Source organism: Lineus longissimus, chromosome 4 (assembly GCF_910592395.1).
Source record: "Lineus longissimus chromosome 4, tnLinLong1.2, whole genome shotgun sequence".
NCBI lineage: Eukaryota > Metazoa > Nemertea > Pilidiophora > Heteronemertea > Lineidae > Lineus > Lineus longissimus.
Window position 1 is genome coordinate 9,587,479 of NC_088311.1, and position 21,217 is coordinate 9,608,695.

The following is a 21,217-nucleotide window of genomic DNA, read 5'->3' on the forward strand; positions in this document are numbered from 1 at the left end:
GCTTGTTTATATTTGATATGGTACATGCAGGAACGTCTCGCCTAACGATAGTAGAGAGGTATATGGGAAACTACGAAAGCAAGTACATGGCAAGTCCAGTTAGTGTCATTGACATTTGGCAGCGGTCTGCTCATGTGATTGCACTCCACCGCTCCATTGGTCGAAAATCCATATAAGATTCTTTGTGAGGGCGTTTTCGCAAATCCCGCGAAACGCAAATATGAACGCCTACTGTTCAACCTTCTGATAACCATGTCCAACAATGGGTTAGGCGTTCGCGTTGACATTTCGGGTGATTTGCGAAAACTCTCTGTACGTGTACATGAACATCACTTACAAGATTACTGTAAGATTCTTGGCTCATGTTGTGTAGGAAACTGAACAAGATCTTAGCAAAGAATCTTATGAGAATCTTATCTGAATCTTTGACCGGGGTTCTCGGCATTTATCACAATTTGGTAAATCAATCGCATTACAAAAGATAGCCAATCTCTGTCAAGTCTGTTACGATTCGCATCCGGAAATATCGCTGGATGTTTTAAAGAACAGCAGAGATCTCTTAGACTTTGCTTGCTCCATTTGACGTCATATTCGCCTATTCTCGTTAAAGTTCGGGAATTTCGGGAAAGGCGGAGGCATATGTTTATTTCTTTTACAGGCATTAAAGGCTTAATCTCTACATTGGAGTGTGATACGTCAGTAATGGCTTCAATTGAACATTGTATTCAAAAAGCCGGTGACAAATCTTGACTGCACATTTGTTTGTCATTTTAATTTTCCTGTAAATTATAGATTACCAACATTGTTTTATCTCCAATGTTTAATTCTTCTGTGAATGCTCCCCTAGCTTATGGTGATTAGTCTGTAATTACCGAGATCATGAGAGCTACACTGTATCCATAGAAGCCGGCGGATAAATCAAGCATGTACACAATGCTATTACCTTGTCATCTATCATCCCTCTATATCTTCCATTAAATGCTCGCCTTGCTCTCGGTTCATAACCCTCGGTCTCTTATCTTGCTGAGACAATGGGGTTCAGGGGCAGTAGTCAGAGGTTAGTCATGTGTCGGAGCAGGTACCAATTAATCTTACCATTTGATTGATATAACTAGAACCTTTAGTCAGTTATACATGTATACGTTTTTGCTATACTCAGCCTGACTTAGCTCTTGGTAGCCAGATTAGCCTGACACTATCTTCTCTTTCAGCTAGAACAAGGCGGTTTCTTGTTCTCCCATGGCATAGTGTGCTCGAGGAGACAAATTGTGTTTAAGGGGATATAAAGTTAACGAGACAATATTAGACACCAATCACAGAACACTATGCCCTAAGTTCAGTACGTGATTAAGACCTCATTATAACACATCACTTTAAAATTGCTCATCATTGTCCCAATTAAAGAATGCATGTTGGTTTCTTCGAAGAGCAAAAACTATCAGTTATTTTCTCAATGCGGTTAACGTGACAGTATGCCTAACTTAAAATGTATCATCGAGCACTTCAACGCCAGAGTAACTTCAAATGGTTTTGATTTTTAGGCTCGACCAAAAAGAGATAGGTCAATGTCAGCAAAATGATGAATCATGCATAACTAAAACTGTTTACGGAGTCCATACGTCCCGAAGGATCATCGGAAAACTGTACTCCAGCTGAGGTTCGTAGAAACCTTCATCATCCACTCGCTTATCCTTGAACAGCAGATGGGCATACAATACTTGTCTATACCGTCAAGGGAGTGCTTTATATGGGTGAGGAGCTCCGCCCGAGAGTCCACTGTCGTCCCGTTGACATGGGTCCTGATACACTTCTTACCATGGACTTAGTGCGGGCTTAATACCCTATGTGTAGGAACCTTTATTTCTTTCTAGGCAGAGTGCAGGTCGTATTGCTATTTGTCTAGTCTATCGTTCGACACATCCTGGTGAAATCCAGCAAGTGGTTTGAGGTTGTCCCACGTAATCGCGCGGCCGACAGTGACAAATGGTCGGGCTATTTATCATCGTGATTAGAAGATCCCTCGACGTCAACGTGAACCCATATATCGGCAAACTCACTCAAAATGAGTGTATTGCGGCTATAGAGTTGATTTGAATAAGATGGGTGCCAATGTCATTGTTAGGTTTTACTCAAAATGTGAGATCAGTTTAATGAACAGGTCTCATGCTTAATCTGCTTGATCTACTATATACATGCTTAATATTTCGGATGGAACCTCTTCATACATTTTATACTCAGTGCTTTACTCAGTGCAGCTTTAACTGAAATCTCTTTTCTTTTTTTTTCACAGACATATATTTTTCAAGTAATTGGCCATTAACCTTACATCCAGAGGAGGAAATAGTTACCTGAAATTGCTAATTGCCAACATGGCCAGGCGGAAACCAATTTCACACAATTCTTAGCGATATTTTTACAAATCCTTCTTGTTGACTTTTTTCTCTCAATGTTATCATTTCTTTTGATAGAAAAGTTGATATCTTTCTATCCATTCAATGCAGTTTTCTCCTTACTTTCTTTTTCTCACTTTCCTGTTCTTCAACGTGCAGATATCCTGTAATTACACGTCAAATAAAAATTCAAATTAGCACACAGGGAAGCCAGCATCTTAGCTTTTGTGCACTGTGCTGACGAATTGAATGCTAATCTTTTTGACTGTATAATTCTTAGCTTTTCTTGCATTCTCGGTCTATTAATTGGCAATCACTATCCTGAGTCATACCCTCGCGGAGGGATCTGCGCAATCAAATAGCACACCTCCACGAGCAGCCTCAGAGTACGTGACGGCAAACCCGGGACGGCAACGCATCTATCCTGCAGTTGTGTCAACATAAAACGCCTCGCTATCGCAACTAAAACGATAGTAAACAGAGGTGGTGTCAGCGTGTAACAGTGGCCAACGATAAGTGGCGAACTGTCACGTCACCAGTAATCATCTTTGTGACGTTGGTAACATACTAACATCATTCTGTCACGAACGCATCCGTATCTCAACGCGAACATCATTGGTTGCGAATTCTCGAACACTTTCGTTGTAGCACTGTTTACAGTCGTGGATAGAGCACTGTGCCTCGTTCAAGTACCAGCGGTTATAGTTAGGCAACTATAGATACTTTTGATTGGTGAAAAATATCAAGGCACTCGAAATCACATTTCAGTGTTTAGTTTGAGGTGTTTTAGAATAGAAATCAATAGCTCACTGTCGGTCTACATTTTAGCTACACCCTCGCGTTGTTTAGTGAGAGAGCCAATGCATTCATCTCTCGTTATAACTTCCTTAATCCATCTGTCTTTCTATTTTTATCAGTCATAAGTTTCCAATCCAATCAGTTTAATCACTTTTGCAGAACACTCTTAGAATTCACCAAAAAAAACGCCTATGAAATGAAAGATTGACCTTGATATATACACTCTGATAATACCTTCGTCCAATATTGCAAAACCATCTAATAAAAGATCAGACACAGTGAGAATTGCTAATTTATATTACTAGTAAGCCTCGCGTGACCCCGGTTTCTTTACAGTGTTGCTTCTACCAAATCAAAGAAAAACAAAGATAATTGAGTTGGTAATTTTCCAGCGCTTTGAAGTTTATCTAAGATAGCCCTGTCATCATGCCATAAACATTAATGCACGCTAGTCCCAGCACGTAAATCTGATGTCTCACTTCTATTCGGTTAAGAGGGAAATCGTGTATTCTCTTTTAATGTACACATCCAAGTCCCCCATGAATAACCAAACCTCGGTCGGAATAGAAAACCGGCTAAAATAGTGCGAATCGCATTTGAGTAATCCTTTCAACGGCTGCAAATCGTCTTAAGCACTCGATCTATCTTAAACTCTACTCCATCTCGCACTGTTCTTTCGGTTGGATGTTCGCCGAAGTCACGAAGACGATATCAATCTTGCACACAAACAGTAGTGTCTTCACTTACTGGGACGAAGGATGGTAAATTTCAAATGAGGGCGCAGTGAAAGTGTCTATTCCATGCACGAAAAAAATTAAGTGATAGCTCCGGAATAAAGAACAGGATTTGTAACCTTTTTTTCTCGCGAGAGACTGATGTCGGAGCAGTGTGTGTCGACTTTTTTTGTCAGTGAATAGACATATTTATGATTTAGTTCTCTCCACTTTTCGTGCAGATACTAAATAAGTTGTTGTTGTTTTTAACCACTTTAATCTTTCCTCAATGGGCCATCGAAAACTATTAATGGACAGGTTTCGCAAACTTACGTAGAGCTACATGTACAAACGACGAATAACGACGTATGTATTGTAATTGTATTTTACGGGCAATGTGTTTTGAACATTTCCAAGATGCCTCGTACTTACAAAGATACAAAGTATAAAAAATTATTTACGAGCACGCGAATGAAATAGCCCGGGAATCAATGACACGACAGACCGTCGCAGTTCGTACTTCGTCGTCGGTAAAGCTTACGAAACCTGATAAATGGTTCGCTGCTTAAATCTAAGTCCAGCCAGCCTATCAGAAGTGCCAGTTACTTTGGAGACGCTATGAGATTTTTTATGAAACCAATCTGGGTGATCATTCGGGAACCTTTACCTATCCCCTCGCCTGATAATTGAATTATTTGAAACCATATTAATACATGTAAGTAGAGTCTTTCAAGGCCAAGGTAAGATGCCAACACGTGTTTAAGTATTCCTATTGTCTGCCTGAACTAAAAGTGAATTTACTATATTGGATCCCAACTGAGAACCTGTAGTGTGGAACGGTATCCTCAGCATGTTAAACTCTCTCCAAACATTGACACATTCAAAAGTCGGCTAAAGACTTCGTTGTTTCAGGACCATGACTCATGTAGGGAAGCGCCTTGATCAGACTTTGGAAAGGCTCCTTATAAATATGTTTCATTAGTTTTATTTTCATTATTATCATTATTATTATGATCATTACTATCCTTGAACGTGCAGTGAACCGCAATAGTTAACTGATGTGACATTTCACCATTTTACAAACCCGGTGAGTATTGACAAGTAAATTGCTCGGCTTGTATCAATTGGGATTTCTGAGTGCCATTGTTGTGGATGAAACCCGTGGGAAGACAGAATAGCTTCAAATCTGGTGCAAATCTGGCTGCAACATGATATGAATTTTCTCATCTTGTAGTTTGCCTGACACTATTATTGTGATGGTTTCGAAGTCAGTGGTAAATCAAGTGCAATCTTGTAGTGGCTGATTGGTTGGACTCACTGCGTCAATGGACAAACATTTAACTAATACTACCAAAATCATTATCTTGATAATCAATCAAGCACGAACATCTTCAAGGTGACAGTTGAGGTCCCTCATTTTATCTACCAATCATACCATCAAGAAAGGAATATTTGGAACCCAACAGCCAGAGAGGATTTTTTATTTTATCACGGGTCAAGCGTAGAAAATCAGATTTTCCAATCGGACCAATATTGAACTATGAAACTTGTTGTCAGGTTAGTTATACATAGACTGCAATCCACGTTCAACATCTTTCGATATTATTTTAAGATCAATGACTATCAGTGACAAGATCGATGGCATAAAAAGCAATGCCAAACAAGCAATTTCTTACAGACAGGTTACCCTAAGGATGGACTATAATTTAACATTACCATGATTGGAAGCTCGGATGCCATCAACGAGTTATTCTTTCTTTACTGTTTTACCCACCAATTATCATACATGTGTGTTACATTTTAGTTTTGCCCACAGGCGAGATTCATACACAATAATATATGGATGCTTTCTGCATAACTATGCAAGTACCGAGTTTGTTAAAAATACATTAGCTGAAACAAGTTGTGTCCGTGTTGACTGTTTGAGCCCAGCAAATAGTCCCGTTACTTGAAATCAATTTTTCAAATGTACGTTTCATGTTTCCAAGCAATGGTAAATTTCAATTAGCGAACATGTTTAAATCCATTATAATACTTGGTGAACGTGAATCGTCTGGGTTATCCACTCCATGACAAAGAATCAATAAACTTAATGCGTTGAAAACGAACAAAATATGTCTACATGTAAACGCGGGTAACACTGCACTGTATCCATTAGCAGGGAGGTACAAGTCAAGATCGCAACGTGGTCGAATGTGAGAGTCCAGCTTTTCTCACCAATACACTCAAAACGTGAACTCAAAACTTGGAACTCTGTTACAAATGGCTGATTTTTGTATGGAGGTGGTACACTTTTTGATGCACTTTTAATAAGAAATGGAGTCCTTGCTACAAGAACTGGAAGAATTTGTGGCGAATTTGTGACGATTTCCCCAGAAAGTCGAACAAAATAGCCAACCCTCGCGAAGGAGCCGATCGATGTCATTAACCGCAACACTACGCCGCTTAAAGGTTTTCAGGGTACCTCACGGCACTGTAAATCCTGCTGTAACCGTGTCGACGTACGGCACAAGAGCTTAACACAGCCTGAGCACAACAAAACAAATTCTTGCCAATGTGCCACCTGTGAAGTTGTATCAAACAAATCAACCTCTGTCCCAACTTCTTTTACATCCAAAAACTCTCGTGGCAGCAAATGCATTGCTTAATGTATACTGTGGCATTTTTTTCATTGCTTAAGTTAGATACAGCAGGTGAACGAACCCTTTGCATCCTCTTTCTTCTAACAAGTCTAAATGTTACCACACAATTGTACCACTTGTTCACCGGCGGCAGCAAGTGAACAACAGAGCCAATCTTCAGAAAGGTTCCGCTGCAGCTCCGACAATGTTGCATTATTAATAAAAGTGACAAAAGGCACCAATGAAATCAATTAAACTGATGAACTTTATTGCTGGTCATAGTTGTGTGCTGCCGATTGATTGTGATAGAGTACTGTTAAACCGAGGCGCCAGCATTGCTCCATTGATGACGAAGTCACACAGACAATGCGAAACCAGATTAACACGATGAGAGGAAACGTGTTTCTGGCTGAATTGTGTTCAGTTGTATTCTCACGAAGATGGCTGAAAGACATCAAAGTCTATTCATTGTGAATAGATTTCTTAGCGTAATAGAACGCGCTTCTATCGCTTCAACAAATTTGCACAAGATTGTTTAGTTGGCTGTGAATAAAGAAAGCAGTAGGTAGTCTGCGCTTGAAGCGTACTGGCACCCAGGAAGAAAGCAACACCTAGTCAAGTGTTTGTACCGAGAAACTGTGCAGGCGGTATATTGGTAAGATAGCCTACGATGTAGCTAGAATCGTATTCTATTCACCCCAGGAAGGAAGCAGTGACTCCAAGTGTAGGTGTGACAATGAAAAGTCAGCTGCACGATTAACGAAGCCAGGGATGAGCACCAAATGCTCAGTGACTGTGTATCAATATGACGTTGTTTTAACACAAAACATGGCCTCAGGAGCAAGGTATCTTTGGTCACTCGATTGCAATGCCAATACTGTGTTACACAAAAGTTGGCCTTGAATAGAGCATTTTGACCATGTTTCTCATGCAGCCACATCCGCCATTCTTTATAGCATGCAGACTGACAACGATCGATATGTTCTGTACACATGTTGACGAAAGTCAAATCCGTCCACACTCAATCCGCATTTGTGGCTAAATTACATAAGATGTGACCATACATTTCACGAAAAAAGTCAAAACTCGTTATCTAAAAGTTTCTGTAGAACCACACCTTGGTCATTCAAAACGTTGAAGTTATATCGGCCAAACTGTTACAATTATACTACATTGTACTTCTTTAGTTCCAGAATACGTCGCTCACACGACATCGATGCAAGTTAATAAAATCTCACATAGCAGCCAGCCGTGTAATATGAAATGCGTTAACCCAGGGGCTTTAACTCAGATTTGGTTATATCGTGCATGTGATTGAACGTGTCTATCTTAATTTTCACCATGATCCTATAAACATCTTGGGAGTCATCTTAACCGAGGATGTGTGATCATAGTTTGCCGTCAAATTACTCTGATATGCCGAAGAATCTGTAGGTGTCCAACTTGAGCCAGTGTCAGTGTCAGTGTCAGAACCTAAGATGGAGCAAGTGAGATCGTGACAACTAAATTAACGATGCTCAGTGGTTCTACAACCGAGAAACATATGACAGACGTCAGTAACTTTTGCAAATTCAATCATGTGCTAACTGCGTAGCTTGTTGTTTGCAGTAGCTACTGCTGCTGCTGAACCTTCTAGTGATCAGCATTCCATCCATGAACCTGTAATTAAGACTACCAAAGACCACTTCCCGGGATTAGTTCGCTCACTGGTTAATGGTATTGATAGCATTTTTGTGCAGGACGACATGATAATGAGTACCCCGACTGAACAAATTGATAAGAGGCGTTCGATTCTCACAAACCGGCAGGTCATTCTGACGATGCATACGATTACCTAAAGCTTTCGTGCAGATTGGCCGTGGTTTTTTTATGGTAAAGCGTCGGTAAAAGCCACATGAATCGGCAATTGGCTAGCAGTTCTATGGCGTTTTCTTGGTACTGATCACGATGCGCGTCAGATCTAAACCAACAAGAGACAAATATAATGACAAGATGACAACGCTTCATCACAACGAAGCAAAAACGGTCATTCCTGTCGATCTGTGCCGACAATTACTCGGGCAGATGAGTTCCAACTGAGAGTAGTTGTGTTGGCAATATACAGGCTGATCATGTAAGAGTTCTATCGACCAGCGGTCCCATTTGATAAACCTTTTCGAGTACTGGCTACTTTCGAACGGAGGTGATATATTAGAAATAATACTAATAGCTCCACACGTTACTTAGCCGCAGTTATGCACTGAGACTGAATGGGCACCAGTGGTCATTAGCTGGCCATCATTACAACACATGATGCGGGCCGGGCACTTCCACTAAATGAAAGTAAATGAGATCCTTTCTTCATAAACCAAGAGGTAAGAGATTTGAAGGAATGATCCGAATCACTTTGGTCTAACTGCTTTGTTTGTCACGACGGATTAGACCTAGCCATTACATAGAAAGGCTTTCAAATTAATAGCTCTGCGGGTGATATAAGCTGAGGGTGTGATCCCGTGCCGCATACCAAGATATCACCAAGGAAGGGTGTCAACTCACTTAAATACAGTCAGTTTATTGATAGATGGATACAGGTCAGACAATTCAGTCTTGGCCAAAATGGAAAAAAACACTAGATTCGTTAGGCATACAGGATGTCCCCTGTTTTTTCACGGTACTCGCCAGCTCAGATTATCTTATAAATGTGGTTATACGGTCATCAACTTATTTGATATCACTCATGATATACAACATGTGCAAGTTCGATATCAGCGCATCACCTCCGGCAGAATTGAACAGGCTGGCTGGGCGATAGCGAAAACGTGTGAATCAATCACTCTAGATTTTCGAACTGGAATTGCTTTCAATTTAATTCTTGAGGCAGACTAAACAAACGAGTCATGCCTTGAGGGGAGCCTTAAATTCAACTCAGCTTTATAGTATAAGGTGAAGTGGTAAAAATATAGCCCCTGCAGTGTAGAAATCAGCTTGCAGTACACATTAATGCACACAGATGCTATACAAATGTGTCGAGGCTATCTTTTATCACTTTTTTATGCGTTTTGTTCTGTCAGGTCGATGACATTTCCACCTTTTCGTTTCCACGTAACCACGGTTTTTCGATGAGGCCACTGTCTACGATTGTGCATCTGATTACTGAAGTTCGTCCGGCGAATTGAAGTTATTTAGGCTTCCGTAAATGGCCTGTTTTGTGGTAATCAACAGTTACCAAGCCAATAACCTACATCGGCATTTTACTCTAACGCCCGTCAGAGTCGCGCGGTGTCCATCGTTGCCGTTACGGACTTTGTCAAGTTCGGAGTTTAAAGCTAAAGAATACATTTGCTGTGTTCTTCACGTGTAATTTAGATGACACTGCATGGCCCTAACATGTATGAGTACAATCTGCCCAACCTCACCGTCTCACTATTTATCCAGTTGCTCTTTTGCTTGTCTGTTGTCACCAAACGACAATGTGCTTGACGAAAATGAACTAGGCAAATGTATCAACTGATGCTATTGCATTCAAACATTGATTTTTCCTCTAACGATGTAAAGAAAACATCCCTGATATTCTCCATAAATCAAAACGCAGCCACTTTATTGGTAAAAAGAAAAAAAAGATGATGTCTTAGCTATTCAAAGTCACGAATCAGTCTGACAAGGGATCGGAAACTTGAGCATTACCAATCTCTTAAATCACTTCACGTCGGTATAACGCTGATGAAGAGTTGACAAGGTAAAGCAAATCCTTACAATATTCATGTTTTTGGATGCTGAGACATGTTTGAAGCGGCGGGTGACACAAATAAACTTCTCTTTGACGGGTTTGACAACCGCTGCGACCTTGCTCCTGGCAGGCGTGGATTATAAGAATCTATGTTCAAGAGGCATTCATTCGTTAGAACCAAATTATGCTCTCTCTAGTTTGGTCACTGATACAGTATTTCGACAATCTATTACAAATGGATACACATGAAAAATAACTGTTACAGCCTTGTGTTACCGATATGACGGTAAAAGCGACCGCTTGATACCACTGCTAAAGTTATAGCAGGGATTTAGTCTGATATCAACGACGATAGAGGTCATCTTCAACCCCAGTCTGTCCTAAAACCTTTCAAAAGAACTAAGATGAGCTCCTCAGAATCAGCGCTGCAACCTGCATTTCTGACCGCTTAGGTACCCGTGTTTACAAATGGGTAGAGAAAGGCAAGGCAGATAAGGAGACCTGTCTAAAGTGTCACACAGTGTGTGGGGTTCAAACCAGAGACCTCTTGACCTCTAGTCGAGAGGTTGAACGACTCATCACAGCGGCTACTGTACTACAGGTATTATACTGTACAGCACACATGAGGTACAATGAGGTACCAGCCAAATCAAGTTGATGGCTGACTTTAGGCATACAAAATGCAGATTCGCGAACAACTCGAACCGACGTGACTATCTTAAGAGTCGGGGTCGTTTATCAAACTTTGCACCATATACTTCGGGAACCGGCTTTAGATTATGCGCAGGGTCTCTCAGCATATCTCATCCCTAAAACCTCCTCTCACCACCAAGATCACGAATGATGATACTCCCCATTAAGATAATTAAACGAAATCGTTACGACTATCTGGCTAATAAGATAGAATTAATTCCTTATTCCTAAATGTCTATCAGTCACATTTTCATGCATCGGTTATCTCTCTACGGAATAGTTGCTTTGTATAAGAGTAATATTTAACTGGGAGCATGCAGAGGTAGTCTTATTTGAGATCATGCCACAGACCGAGAAACTTGCTTGGTTGGCGTCATTGGCGTCAGTGGCGTCAGTGACGTCTGGGTCTTAGACGACACGTCAGGTTCTAGTTTCGAAGAGGATTTGCATTACAGAATGTTCAAACAAGATTTTAAATACCTCCCAGACACGATCACTTCTCTGTGTGCGCCCAGCTTTACAAACTACGTTTCCACGACTTTGGCAACACAATATGAGAAGGTTGAACTGAGGACGAGATGACAATATTAATGTAATAAAGCGAGTGGCGTTGCGATGTAGCAGACTGTATTTACGAAAAGACTTTAAGGGAGAATGTAAGATACCCTAGAATATAAAGCAGTTTCTACATCAACAAAACTGCTAATTAATCACAGTCCATTAGTTGGATTTTGCATAGTGCAATTGATAACTGACCGCCAAAGGCATACGAAGATAAGAAGAAGTCAGTTAGAAATCGCTTCAAGGAATACAGTACAAATTAGATCTGTACACGCAGGAAGGCATGTTTCAAAATGATTTTCAAAACATTCTGCCAGTGGTTCGTGAATGTCAGGTTATGAGAAATGACCGGAACTGGTTCAAGAAAGCTAAGAAAAAGCAAATGAAGTAAACTGTTTCGTATGTTAACCGCCAGTCTTTAGCAGTCGTTTAAGCCGGATACATAACCCCTTGTCGGTGACGGTTCGGGTCGATGAAAGCAAATACGGTTACTAGCTAAAGTGCCTAGTAATACACAGCACACACGGTTATAGTGCACATTCTGTTAAGCCGAGCATTCTGGGTTAACAAAAGTGAAAATGTGAGTTTTGCGCATGGTCGAATCCGACAGCTATTATTTCCAGTAACACCCAGACCCTTTTGAGGCTTCTAGCTACGGTATGCCGGGCGTGTCGGAGAGGAAATGAAACTCTTTGGACTTGTGGAAAAAGACGATACGTTGCCAAGTCACTGATTAGATTGCAAGCGTTCTTTTTATCGATAACGCGCGCAATAATGACTCGTCCGTTTTAAATCTGATCAGCAGGATGCGACTGAATTGATTCTTAAAATAGCCGGTCCAGTTATCTCTCGGAAGGAGAAGTCTTATGATTGTTCCTGATAGCCATGGAAACCTGTTTGGAAAGGTTGCGTAATCGGGTATAGTCACAAATTGATGACAGATACATTGTATAGTCATGTTCGTAGTGGTGGTAATACTGCTATCTAATACGGGATGCATATTTGTGTTGGCCAAAAAACCTTAAACGATTTTTCAAAAGTTCAAAAATCTTTATTCCAATAGGGTGCATATAGCACTTACCTTTCATAAACGACATATTTATTATCCTGGATTATATGGCATGTTCTTCTTCCGTATTTCAGTATCATCGTGTGCTGGGTCACATTGACTGAACCAAGACCATACTGGTACCACATTCCACGCCATTGCTCGGGAAAGGAACACCTACGGTCTGCAAAGACAAAGGTGAGAAAGACGATAAGGCATGATGCAGTGAAATCTGGTCGCTTCAAAAGAGACGCCAACAAAACGGATACGTCATTGACATAGGGAGGTTGAGAACAGCGACTTATCAATGATCCTTTACCTGTACGGATAACACTCTGTAGAAAGAAGACGAATTTTGTGTACATTTCTATCCGATACGTATAAGGATCCGTGATAAGTCCCTGAACTCAACCTCCCCATCGTTCTTGTACACTTTCTACAGCTCACACTACTGCCATGATAAGATGACCCGCACATTTTTTGGGCGAGCGTATATTGAAGCTGTAGCGTCATGATAATGGTCACGAGGAATTTATCCTCCATCAACATGTCGCCCAACATGACCCAAAGGCCGATTCGTATTTCAACCAAGCGCATTTTGGTAGCAAGCTCATCGAAGCGGCAATCAGCAAGTACACTTTACTGAAATACGGAGAGAAAAACATGCTATCTATCTTAATGCATGAAACGACACTTAAGAAATAAGACTAAGAATTCAAGCACACTGTCATTGCCTGTAAGAAAACGACACTTAAAAAGTTTTCTTCATCGAGCCTTTGGCGAAAGTGTCAACTGCAGATGGTAAAGCAAACTCTTTTCCGGTTGATCAAATGACTTCACACACTGGTATTGAAAGATTTTCAATCTGCCGAGTGAGATTACCTGTTGTACGGATGGGCTCCAGCTAATGGAGACGTTTAAGGGGGAGAGGGGCTCCTATTTTAAACTGTATCAGCTTCATTTTACCCATGGCTCGTCAGTCGTCGTTCAAAGCAGTAACTTGACTGGCTTTTTCCGCGGCTAGAATTTTGATGCAATTTCACAATCTCCACTCGCAACAGATGCCGTATTCATAAATATTAGGTTGAATGAGATTATTAAAATGGCGATTTCAGTGGGCTCTCTACGTTACACTACTGTAATCAGGTTCAACGTCCACTACAAAAAGATATAGTGCAAAGATTGCTTGTCGTTCATTCCTTCAGGACCGCAGGTAATGGTTCTCTTGCCGCATCAGGTAATGCATTATTCAACAATGTTTTAGAAAGCCACCTGCATATGTCATTTGTTGGTACGATCTGCCCTAGACATAGCTTTAAGCGAACGTGAAGGGCGTATCGGGCAACAGACACCAGTGAGCTCTAGAGAACACCTTGTCACAATCGCACATCCGCTTAACTTGAGCTCGAGTATCCTTGCCTATATCTTATTGACACAATCACCATATTCACCGCTGTGCACAATGTGATGAGAATTCATTCATTGAAGATGACACCTTCTCTTAGCAGGGAATACAAACAGTACACTCGTGATCGAGCCACCACTGTGTCCTTAGCTCATGCATGAATCAACAATCACACCTAGCTTAGATATAGCTTTAATATCTTTCCTTAGATTATCATTTAAAGCTGTTCGAGAGCGCCTTTCCGCGTCTACAGAGCAAATGTCAAACCACCTGGACTGTCATTTGCAGAGTATTACTCTTCCATGTTCATCTTAAAATGACCTTTAGAGACGACTTGGTGACAAATTTAATCGCCTGGTGTGGGAACAGTTGGTAAGTATTTTACGAGCTGATGGTAGTATGACCTTTCGCGAATCAATAATTCTAAAAAATCATCCAATTAAAGATATCTACAACTATTTCTTGGAAGCGTTGATAACATACTGACAAACACACGACATGAGATTTGTTTCTGCAAAGTTCTGTTTCTGACATTAAATACGGCACTTTTTACCTTCTTTGACATGTTTGAAGAAAACACGTTGAAATTATTAAGGTTTCTGCAGATCTCAGGAAGCCAAACATAAGTTGTTCAAACATTGTCTCTTGGAAAGCGTTTCATATAAATGTACCTGTTTATAAACTGAGCGGCTGCTGTGGACATGTAAAGGGAGATATCACACTTCAGCTTCATTGTCATACTGTGTTAGCTTATTGCTTGCAGTATCAGCAGTGGCAAGTTTTTTTTTACCCACGATGCATTCATCTTATCATGCTTATTGCGATTTGCTAGCGGTTTTTAGACTAACAGCAGGAAGCATTTTATTCGTTGTAACATTTTATTCCTAGCATGTACGTTCATTCAATCGTGTACGGGCATTGGTTTTTGCAAGGTTGCGTATCCTCAGGCTGTTTCCATGTGGACATTTGACGTTGTTTTCATTGTCTCAAAAGGTAGTATGTAAACACTGAAACGTTTCAAAAGAAACAGGTCAAACGAAACGAGTCAAAGTTAAAAATATGGCATGAAAATGAATATTACTGAATAATAATACTGATGATCCGTTAAATTGATAACAATAATTCTGTTTGCGTACTTTGATAGTCTGGATCGATTTTTAGGCGATGAATTTGGTAAATTGTTTGCAACACGGCGACCCGCCTTGGCATTCCACATTTTCAGCGCAATAAGTAAATCGGCCTCGTCCCCGTGCATGCTGCATGTAATTTGATTGGCTGCTATTTTTAGATTTGGAATAGATTGAGCTGTATAACCATAGATTAACGTCTTCGCAATTTGTCTTATCGGACGGTGACGTCACTGATGTCTACAAAACCACACCATAGGTCAGGGAAATGCCAGATGAAATGCGGAAAAACATGAATAATGCTATGACCTCTGCTCTGCAGCGCTGATGCTCCGTGTCCGAGTGCTACGTTCGAAAGAGTTCAAGACAAAATTGGACATGTTACATTCAACGTGTTCCAATAAATCGTCGTTATTGTCGTTACAAGTATACGATAGCGCTAAATATTGGGCAGGGTACGAGGTTATGTGGGGAAATACCGTTTTATGTAAATTGTGGAATAGCTGAACGGACTTTGGTAAATCTATTTATAATTAGTCGCTTTCTGTTTGAATTTCTGTGGCTTTTATGCGGTAAAAATACAAAACAGAGCCTTGAAATACGACACATATACATTGTGCATTGTCAATTTCGCGTTTTGACCATTTATTTGACTCGTTTCGTTTGACCTGTTTCTTTTGAAACGTTTCAGTGTTTACATACTACCGTCTCTATAGGATGTGTCCTTGTACAACAATGGGAACGTCCAAAGTAAAACAAAGTGTGTGGCGCGTCACAAGGTCACAGCAAACATTTAACAATCAAAAAACTGCAAAAATTAAGAGTCTATTGACACGCAGCCTAATATGTTTCTGTAGGCCAACTATACACAATCTGAAGGCCTGATTCCACTGGAATATTTTCCCGTTATTCACATTCAAAAACCTGCGTTGGCCCTATTGGTAATTTGGTAATCGAACTCATGCGGTTTGTGTATCTTAGCAGAGTGAATTTGGTGTACCTCCCGCCACTCTCTCCAACCGTGTTGGCAGTAAGAAGTGCGGCGACTTAAGCGGAAAACGCTCTGATGGAACCAGGACTTCAGTAACACTAACTTCAACTCGATCCTTTCGATTTTAGAGTTTTCATTTTCTTCGCCAAAGGTCGCTCAGTTGATTTTTCAAGAGCTCCTTTGGGCAAATTCAAGCGTCAAACTATTGTTAGTTGATTCTTCACCATAAGCTGCTATCGGATGAAATTGTGGATTGGTTTAAAGTGTCATGCTTAGACATGGGAAAGAAAGAACGACATTTGCCAACTCAGTATCTAACGGTGTTTTCATTCTGATACACGGCCTATGCGGACCACAAGGCACGAAATGGAAATCGTGTGTTTATTCCTTTATGAGTTTACGTTTACAGTCATGACAATGACATGTGCAAGCAAGGGTGGAAATGAGCATTCATGATAAAGGTATAGTATTCCAAAGTACAAACAATGGATACAGTGGTATCATTTTGCAGCTCAGAGACTTTAATCGTCAGTCATTTCCTTCCACTCGTGACTGATATATCGCATTCTATTCCAAGTTGGAAATATCACCTGCTGAATGACAAATTTTAAGCCCAAAGGGCGCAACAGCCAAATGAAAGCGTTTTATGATCAAACAGCTAAACGGTTATACGGTTATGACATAGCCCTTTGAGTTATTGGATCCTTCTTTCAAATTTGTTATATTCAGGGTACGTGTACGTTTGAGGTAATTACATGTAAGTTACCGCTGGATCTTCCCCATCCGCATAACATAACTTTATGATACACTCCCAGAAAAAACAAATTTTTGAGCTTCTAAAAAACCATTAAAGGCTAACTCCGTTCGTTAAATATTTGAAATTCGTAATTAAATTTGAAAATTTCAAATTGTGTGAATACGTACAGAATATCAATTTCAACAATGCTGTTATGTAGACAGATATGCAAATACTTCAAATACCACGTTTCGGCATATATGTATGCATAATAACTGCACTATGGCATTGTTTATTACTGCATTTCTATTTTCTTGGACATCCAGGAATTACGAACGGCGTATCCCTTTAAAAGTTTTTCCGCCAAGACAAATATCCACCTCGTAGAGTTGTTTTTTTTAAATGAAAAAGTTCAAATGGTTTTTAAATTGTGAAAAACCCCAAAGGATGTTTCACTTCTCAGAACAACTTTTACGGGGTGCATATTTGTGTTCGCCAATAAACCTTTAATGCTTTTTCGGAAAAAGCTCCAAAAAAATATTTCTAAGAGTGTAGGCATGGTTTGTATACCTTTAAGGTGATGACAAACACGCATATATTATAAGTGACTTGTTAACTGGATGTTTCCCATCCACACTGAGGTAATTATATACGTATATATATTAGAAGCCGAACAGACTCGATTTCCTGTTACCAACAACAGCACACGTTCTGATGCATCCAAAACACGTCACTTGATAAAAACGTCCAACAAGGGCATTACCACAAGTTTTTCTCAGAAGTAGCAACCAGTCACAGCCACACAAAAACAAGATATAGAGTTTTTAAAATTTGTTCTGCCGCGAAAATTGTATTTTTAGGTCACCTTTCATCAAGAGTACCATGATATATATGTCTGCATGTTTCACCTAACCGAGGCGGAACTGCTACTAATTTCCAATGATTACATTCCGACCATTACACGCGTCGAACTCCGATGTTATTTTTTGTTAAAAACTGAACAACACTGCTCCTCGACGTGTACAATCGACATTTCATGGGGTTTTAGTCGATCGGTCTGACATATTGGTGGGTTTGATTTAAAGACAGGGTATACATGCTTCCCAAAATTGGTGGCTTACATTGGAACTAAACGTTTTCCCCCTTGTCCGTCATTAAAGGCATTCAAGTGTGTTGGTCAACCATGACTATCTCCTTTGTCCCTCCACCATAAGGCCTAGTTTCCCCTTATGACATCATTATTTCGGACACTCAGCGCCCCATTTCTGGAAAGGTGTATAGACATGAAACGAACGGCAGAACAAAGCTCGTACGAAAGTGAATTAAGAAGGGCTGCACTATCAGAAAAAAAGGTTTTGAGCTACAACCTTAGAGGTTAACAATGAAAACCCTTAATGAATTTGGAGATTCTGAAAACCGACCAGGAGTTTTTACTTCGCTTGAAAATCTCCCTAGGAGTGCATATTTGTGTTGGCTTTTCAAAAGCCCATAAATCGTTATTTCTGAGACTGTAGAGTGTTTGGTCTTTTGAAGGTGACTTACTTCACATATTCGTTATTCATGTTTAAGAAGAAATGCTGTGTTCTAGCATTAGAAAGTTGCTGATTGAAGATGTGCCGTGTGGTTAAAAATGCTCAGCAGGAAATGGAATATGCCATATGGTGGGAAACACGAAACTAATTGTTAACTTAGGTAAGAAACGAACAAGAACCAGTGGGAAGCAGTTGTTTGCAGACAGAAGGAAACTGAATATCCATTTAACAATGTTCACCTGTGTATGCGGAAAAACAAAAGTGCAGTTTGGTACGCGAAAGTGAAGGTTTGCGTGATAATGTTACGTACAATGAAAGAAGTGTTCAGATTGACCTTATCTCAATAAGAAATCTGAAATTTTCCTAACCTCAAGTTCAAGTTTCCGTGCTAATGCTACGCGTGATGGGAGTCGTCTTTAAATTGACCTCATCTGAAAAAACTTATTTATTCTAAACCAAAGTAAGTTTGTCCGAGGCCTACAAACTTCCAAAGTGTTTATTAGCAAAAAAAATGAGATTGGCATATCTGCGGTAATATATGCTTGAGATTTCGACTTATTCTTCGTGCAACGACTGACTCCTCTAATGGTACACAGCGGACTTGTCAATCACAATCAGCTATATTGCGTGGTTAAATTCCGCGCCTGAATTCGGGATGTCCTCGTGAACACCGCGGTATTCTAACTGTACTATAAAAGGAGGACCATACATTTCGGAGGTCCATAAAAGGGTACCAGTAGGACTATTGCCTTGGTACCGCCTTTATAGTGACTTGCCATGCACAATCTGCAAAGCGCCGCTTCCCCTACCGTTCGAACATTGACAAACCAAACATTAGAAATACCCGCTGGTGTGGCTTACAGATCTTTAGCCAATGACTGTGACGACCTGTGCATTCAATAACATTTGAATAACACTGTTCATTGAGTATAAATAGCCAATTATAATACATGCAATATATGGCACCCCAAGAGGCCTCTTCAAAATGGCACCCGATACCGGTATTCACGAGGACGACCTGTATATGCCTTCACCGGGCTGCTCGACTGGTTAGCAAAGGCCGAGTGGTGCGCACTTTTGGTAAATGCACCGACACCGAACTCTTGGAATCATTCGCAAGGTGTTGAGGAATGTCCCCACTCCTAGGCTTCCACTTTAAGTCTGGCCTCGGCCAGCACCGTGACCGCGCAACGATAAGAGACTCAAAACGTGGCGAGAAGAGTCACTCCATCAGCCAGTGTCATACTCCTCTAGCGTTAACCAACCAACAAACCAACCATGTCATCGCAGTTGACACACTCACCCAGTACCATGACCCCTGACTCATTGCTTTCCTCCCTTTTGAATTTACATCAAGTGTCATCCACTATCATCATCTCGTTAAATACCTGAGACCGGATTCTTTGGAGTGCCACTTTTGATCAACCTCTCCTCATCCCCTCCTCGCCAAGCTAAACTGCCTTTTAATCAATTTAAAGATGGGTTGACTTTCGCACTCAAAGGAGAAGCGTAGTGCGTTTTTTCTAAAATGTTTGAGCTTTTATGTGATGTCGTAAGGCGATTATTGTAAGCGAGGAAAGGTCACGTAAGATTTCACCTCGGTACTTTGGTACAAACAGTAGCAAATGAGCAAAAACGTAGTATTTACCTCGGCTCGCGTGAATAGTATATGCTAGCTTCAAAGAACCCCTTTCGATCCACTCAGTGTTTTTAACGAGTCGGCATTGTGCTAAGCCAAAGATCTTGTGGTCTTTAAGTATATAATGCCACAGACCACGGAAAATAAGGAAGCGATCTCTTCAACGTGCGTGTATCTATCATGTATCCATATGATATAGTTTAAGACCGGAATCGTCCCTTACTACAACCGTTCAACAGCTAAAACTACTGCTCTTCTAAAACTGTGCTTACGAGCCACGTTCCTGAGATTCGAATCAGATCAGCCCAATCGAACCCATGTTTCACATTTCTAAGTTTGGAGGTGCAAAACATCTTTCAAGCCACATAATCTATGATACAAAATGCCGAAGTTACGGATTATGTTCCTTTTAATCATCCTAGAAGATTATAGCATTGGCAATTTGCATCAAATGGAACTTTCATTAACAAATCAAGAGATATTCCGAGTAGCAGTTTTCTACAAATAAATAACATACATAAAGGTTAATCATTGATTGAACTTTGCCAGCCACGTTTTAAACCGTGTCATTTATGTCAATAGGCATGATGAAGTTTGACGTATTTGTAAATCCTTGCATTCGGATAACAAATCTAGAAATTGGAGATCTCATCACATATGTCGGAGGATTGCAGCAATACTGTTGATGTCACCAAACTCCATTATCTAGCATTTGTCTAGTAGCGAATTGAGAAAAAACGTATCACCATAGCGCTCGATGTAACTTGACAAGAATGATTCTATTTCTCGTTATGACTGTTTTGTTTGCAGCGCAGTACGAAGTACTAAGCAGCTTAACAAACTGTATTTCCCACTAGTTATGTCAAAATATTGGACAAAATGACAAATTTGTTGCTGACCTGTTGGCAATAATCCAAACCATTGGTAATTTATTTACTGTATCTTAAAAATATCTTAGAAGTGAATTATTTTACTGTCTTTACAATTCGAGCGTGCAATTTTGACAGTTTTCACATCAGCTCAGCATTCAGTAGCATTAAGTATATTTGCCCTTGCCAGTTCAGGTCATCGACCCTTGTGTTAATGATGTTTCGTGGGGTCGATGATGTTATCCAGATTTGTCTTGTTACTGTGCCGGTGTATAATGCATATAACAAAAGTTTGTTCTCAAAGATTTCCCAACTTGATTTTTTTTTCGCAGTGCGCCGGGAGAAACAAGGTCAATAAACAGAGTAGCATTCGTGCATCCCGTGCATC

The 21,217-nt window shown here is 40.4% G+C and overlaps 1 protein-coding gene across 1 annotated transcript in view; it reads right to left on the reverse strand.

Annotated features, from left to right (window-relative positions):
- The window catches only part of LOC135486695 (uncharacterized), a 99,885-nt gene that overhangs the window by 59,736 nt on the left and 18,932 nt on the right, over positions 1 to 21,217 (reverse strand). Inside the window, exon 3 of the mRNA XM_064769737.1 lies at positions 12,564 to 12,714. Coding sequence (XP_064625807.1) covers positions 12,564 to 12,714 — 151 coding nt within the window. The remainder of the gene's footprint in view (positions 1 to 12,563; positions 12,715 to 21,217) is intronic.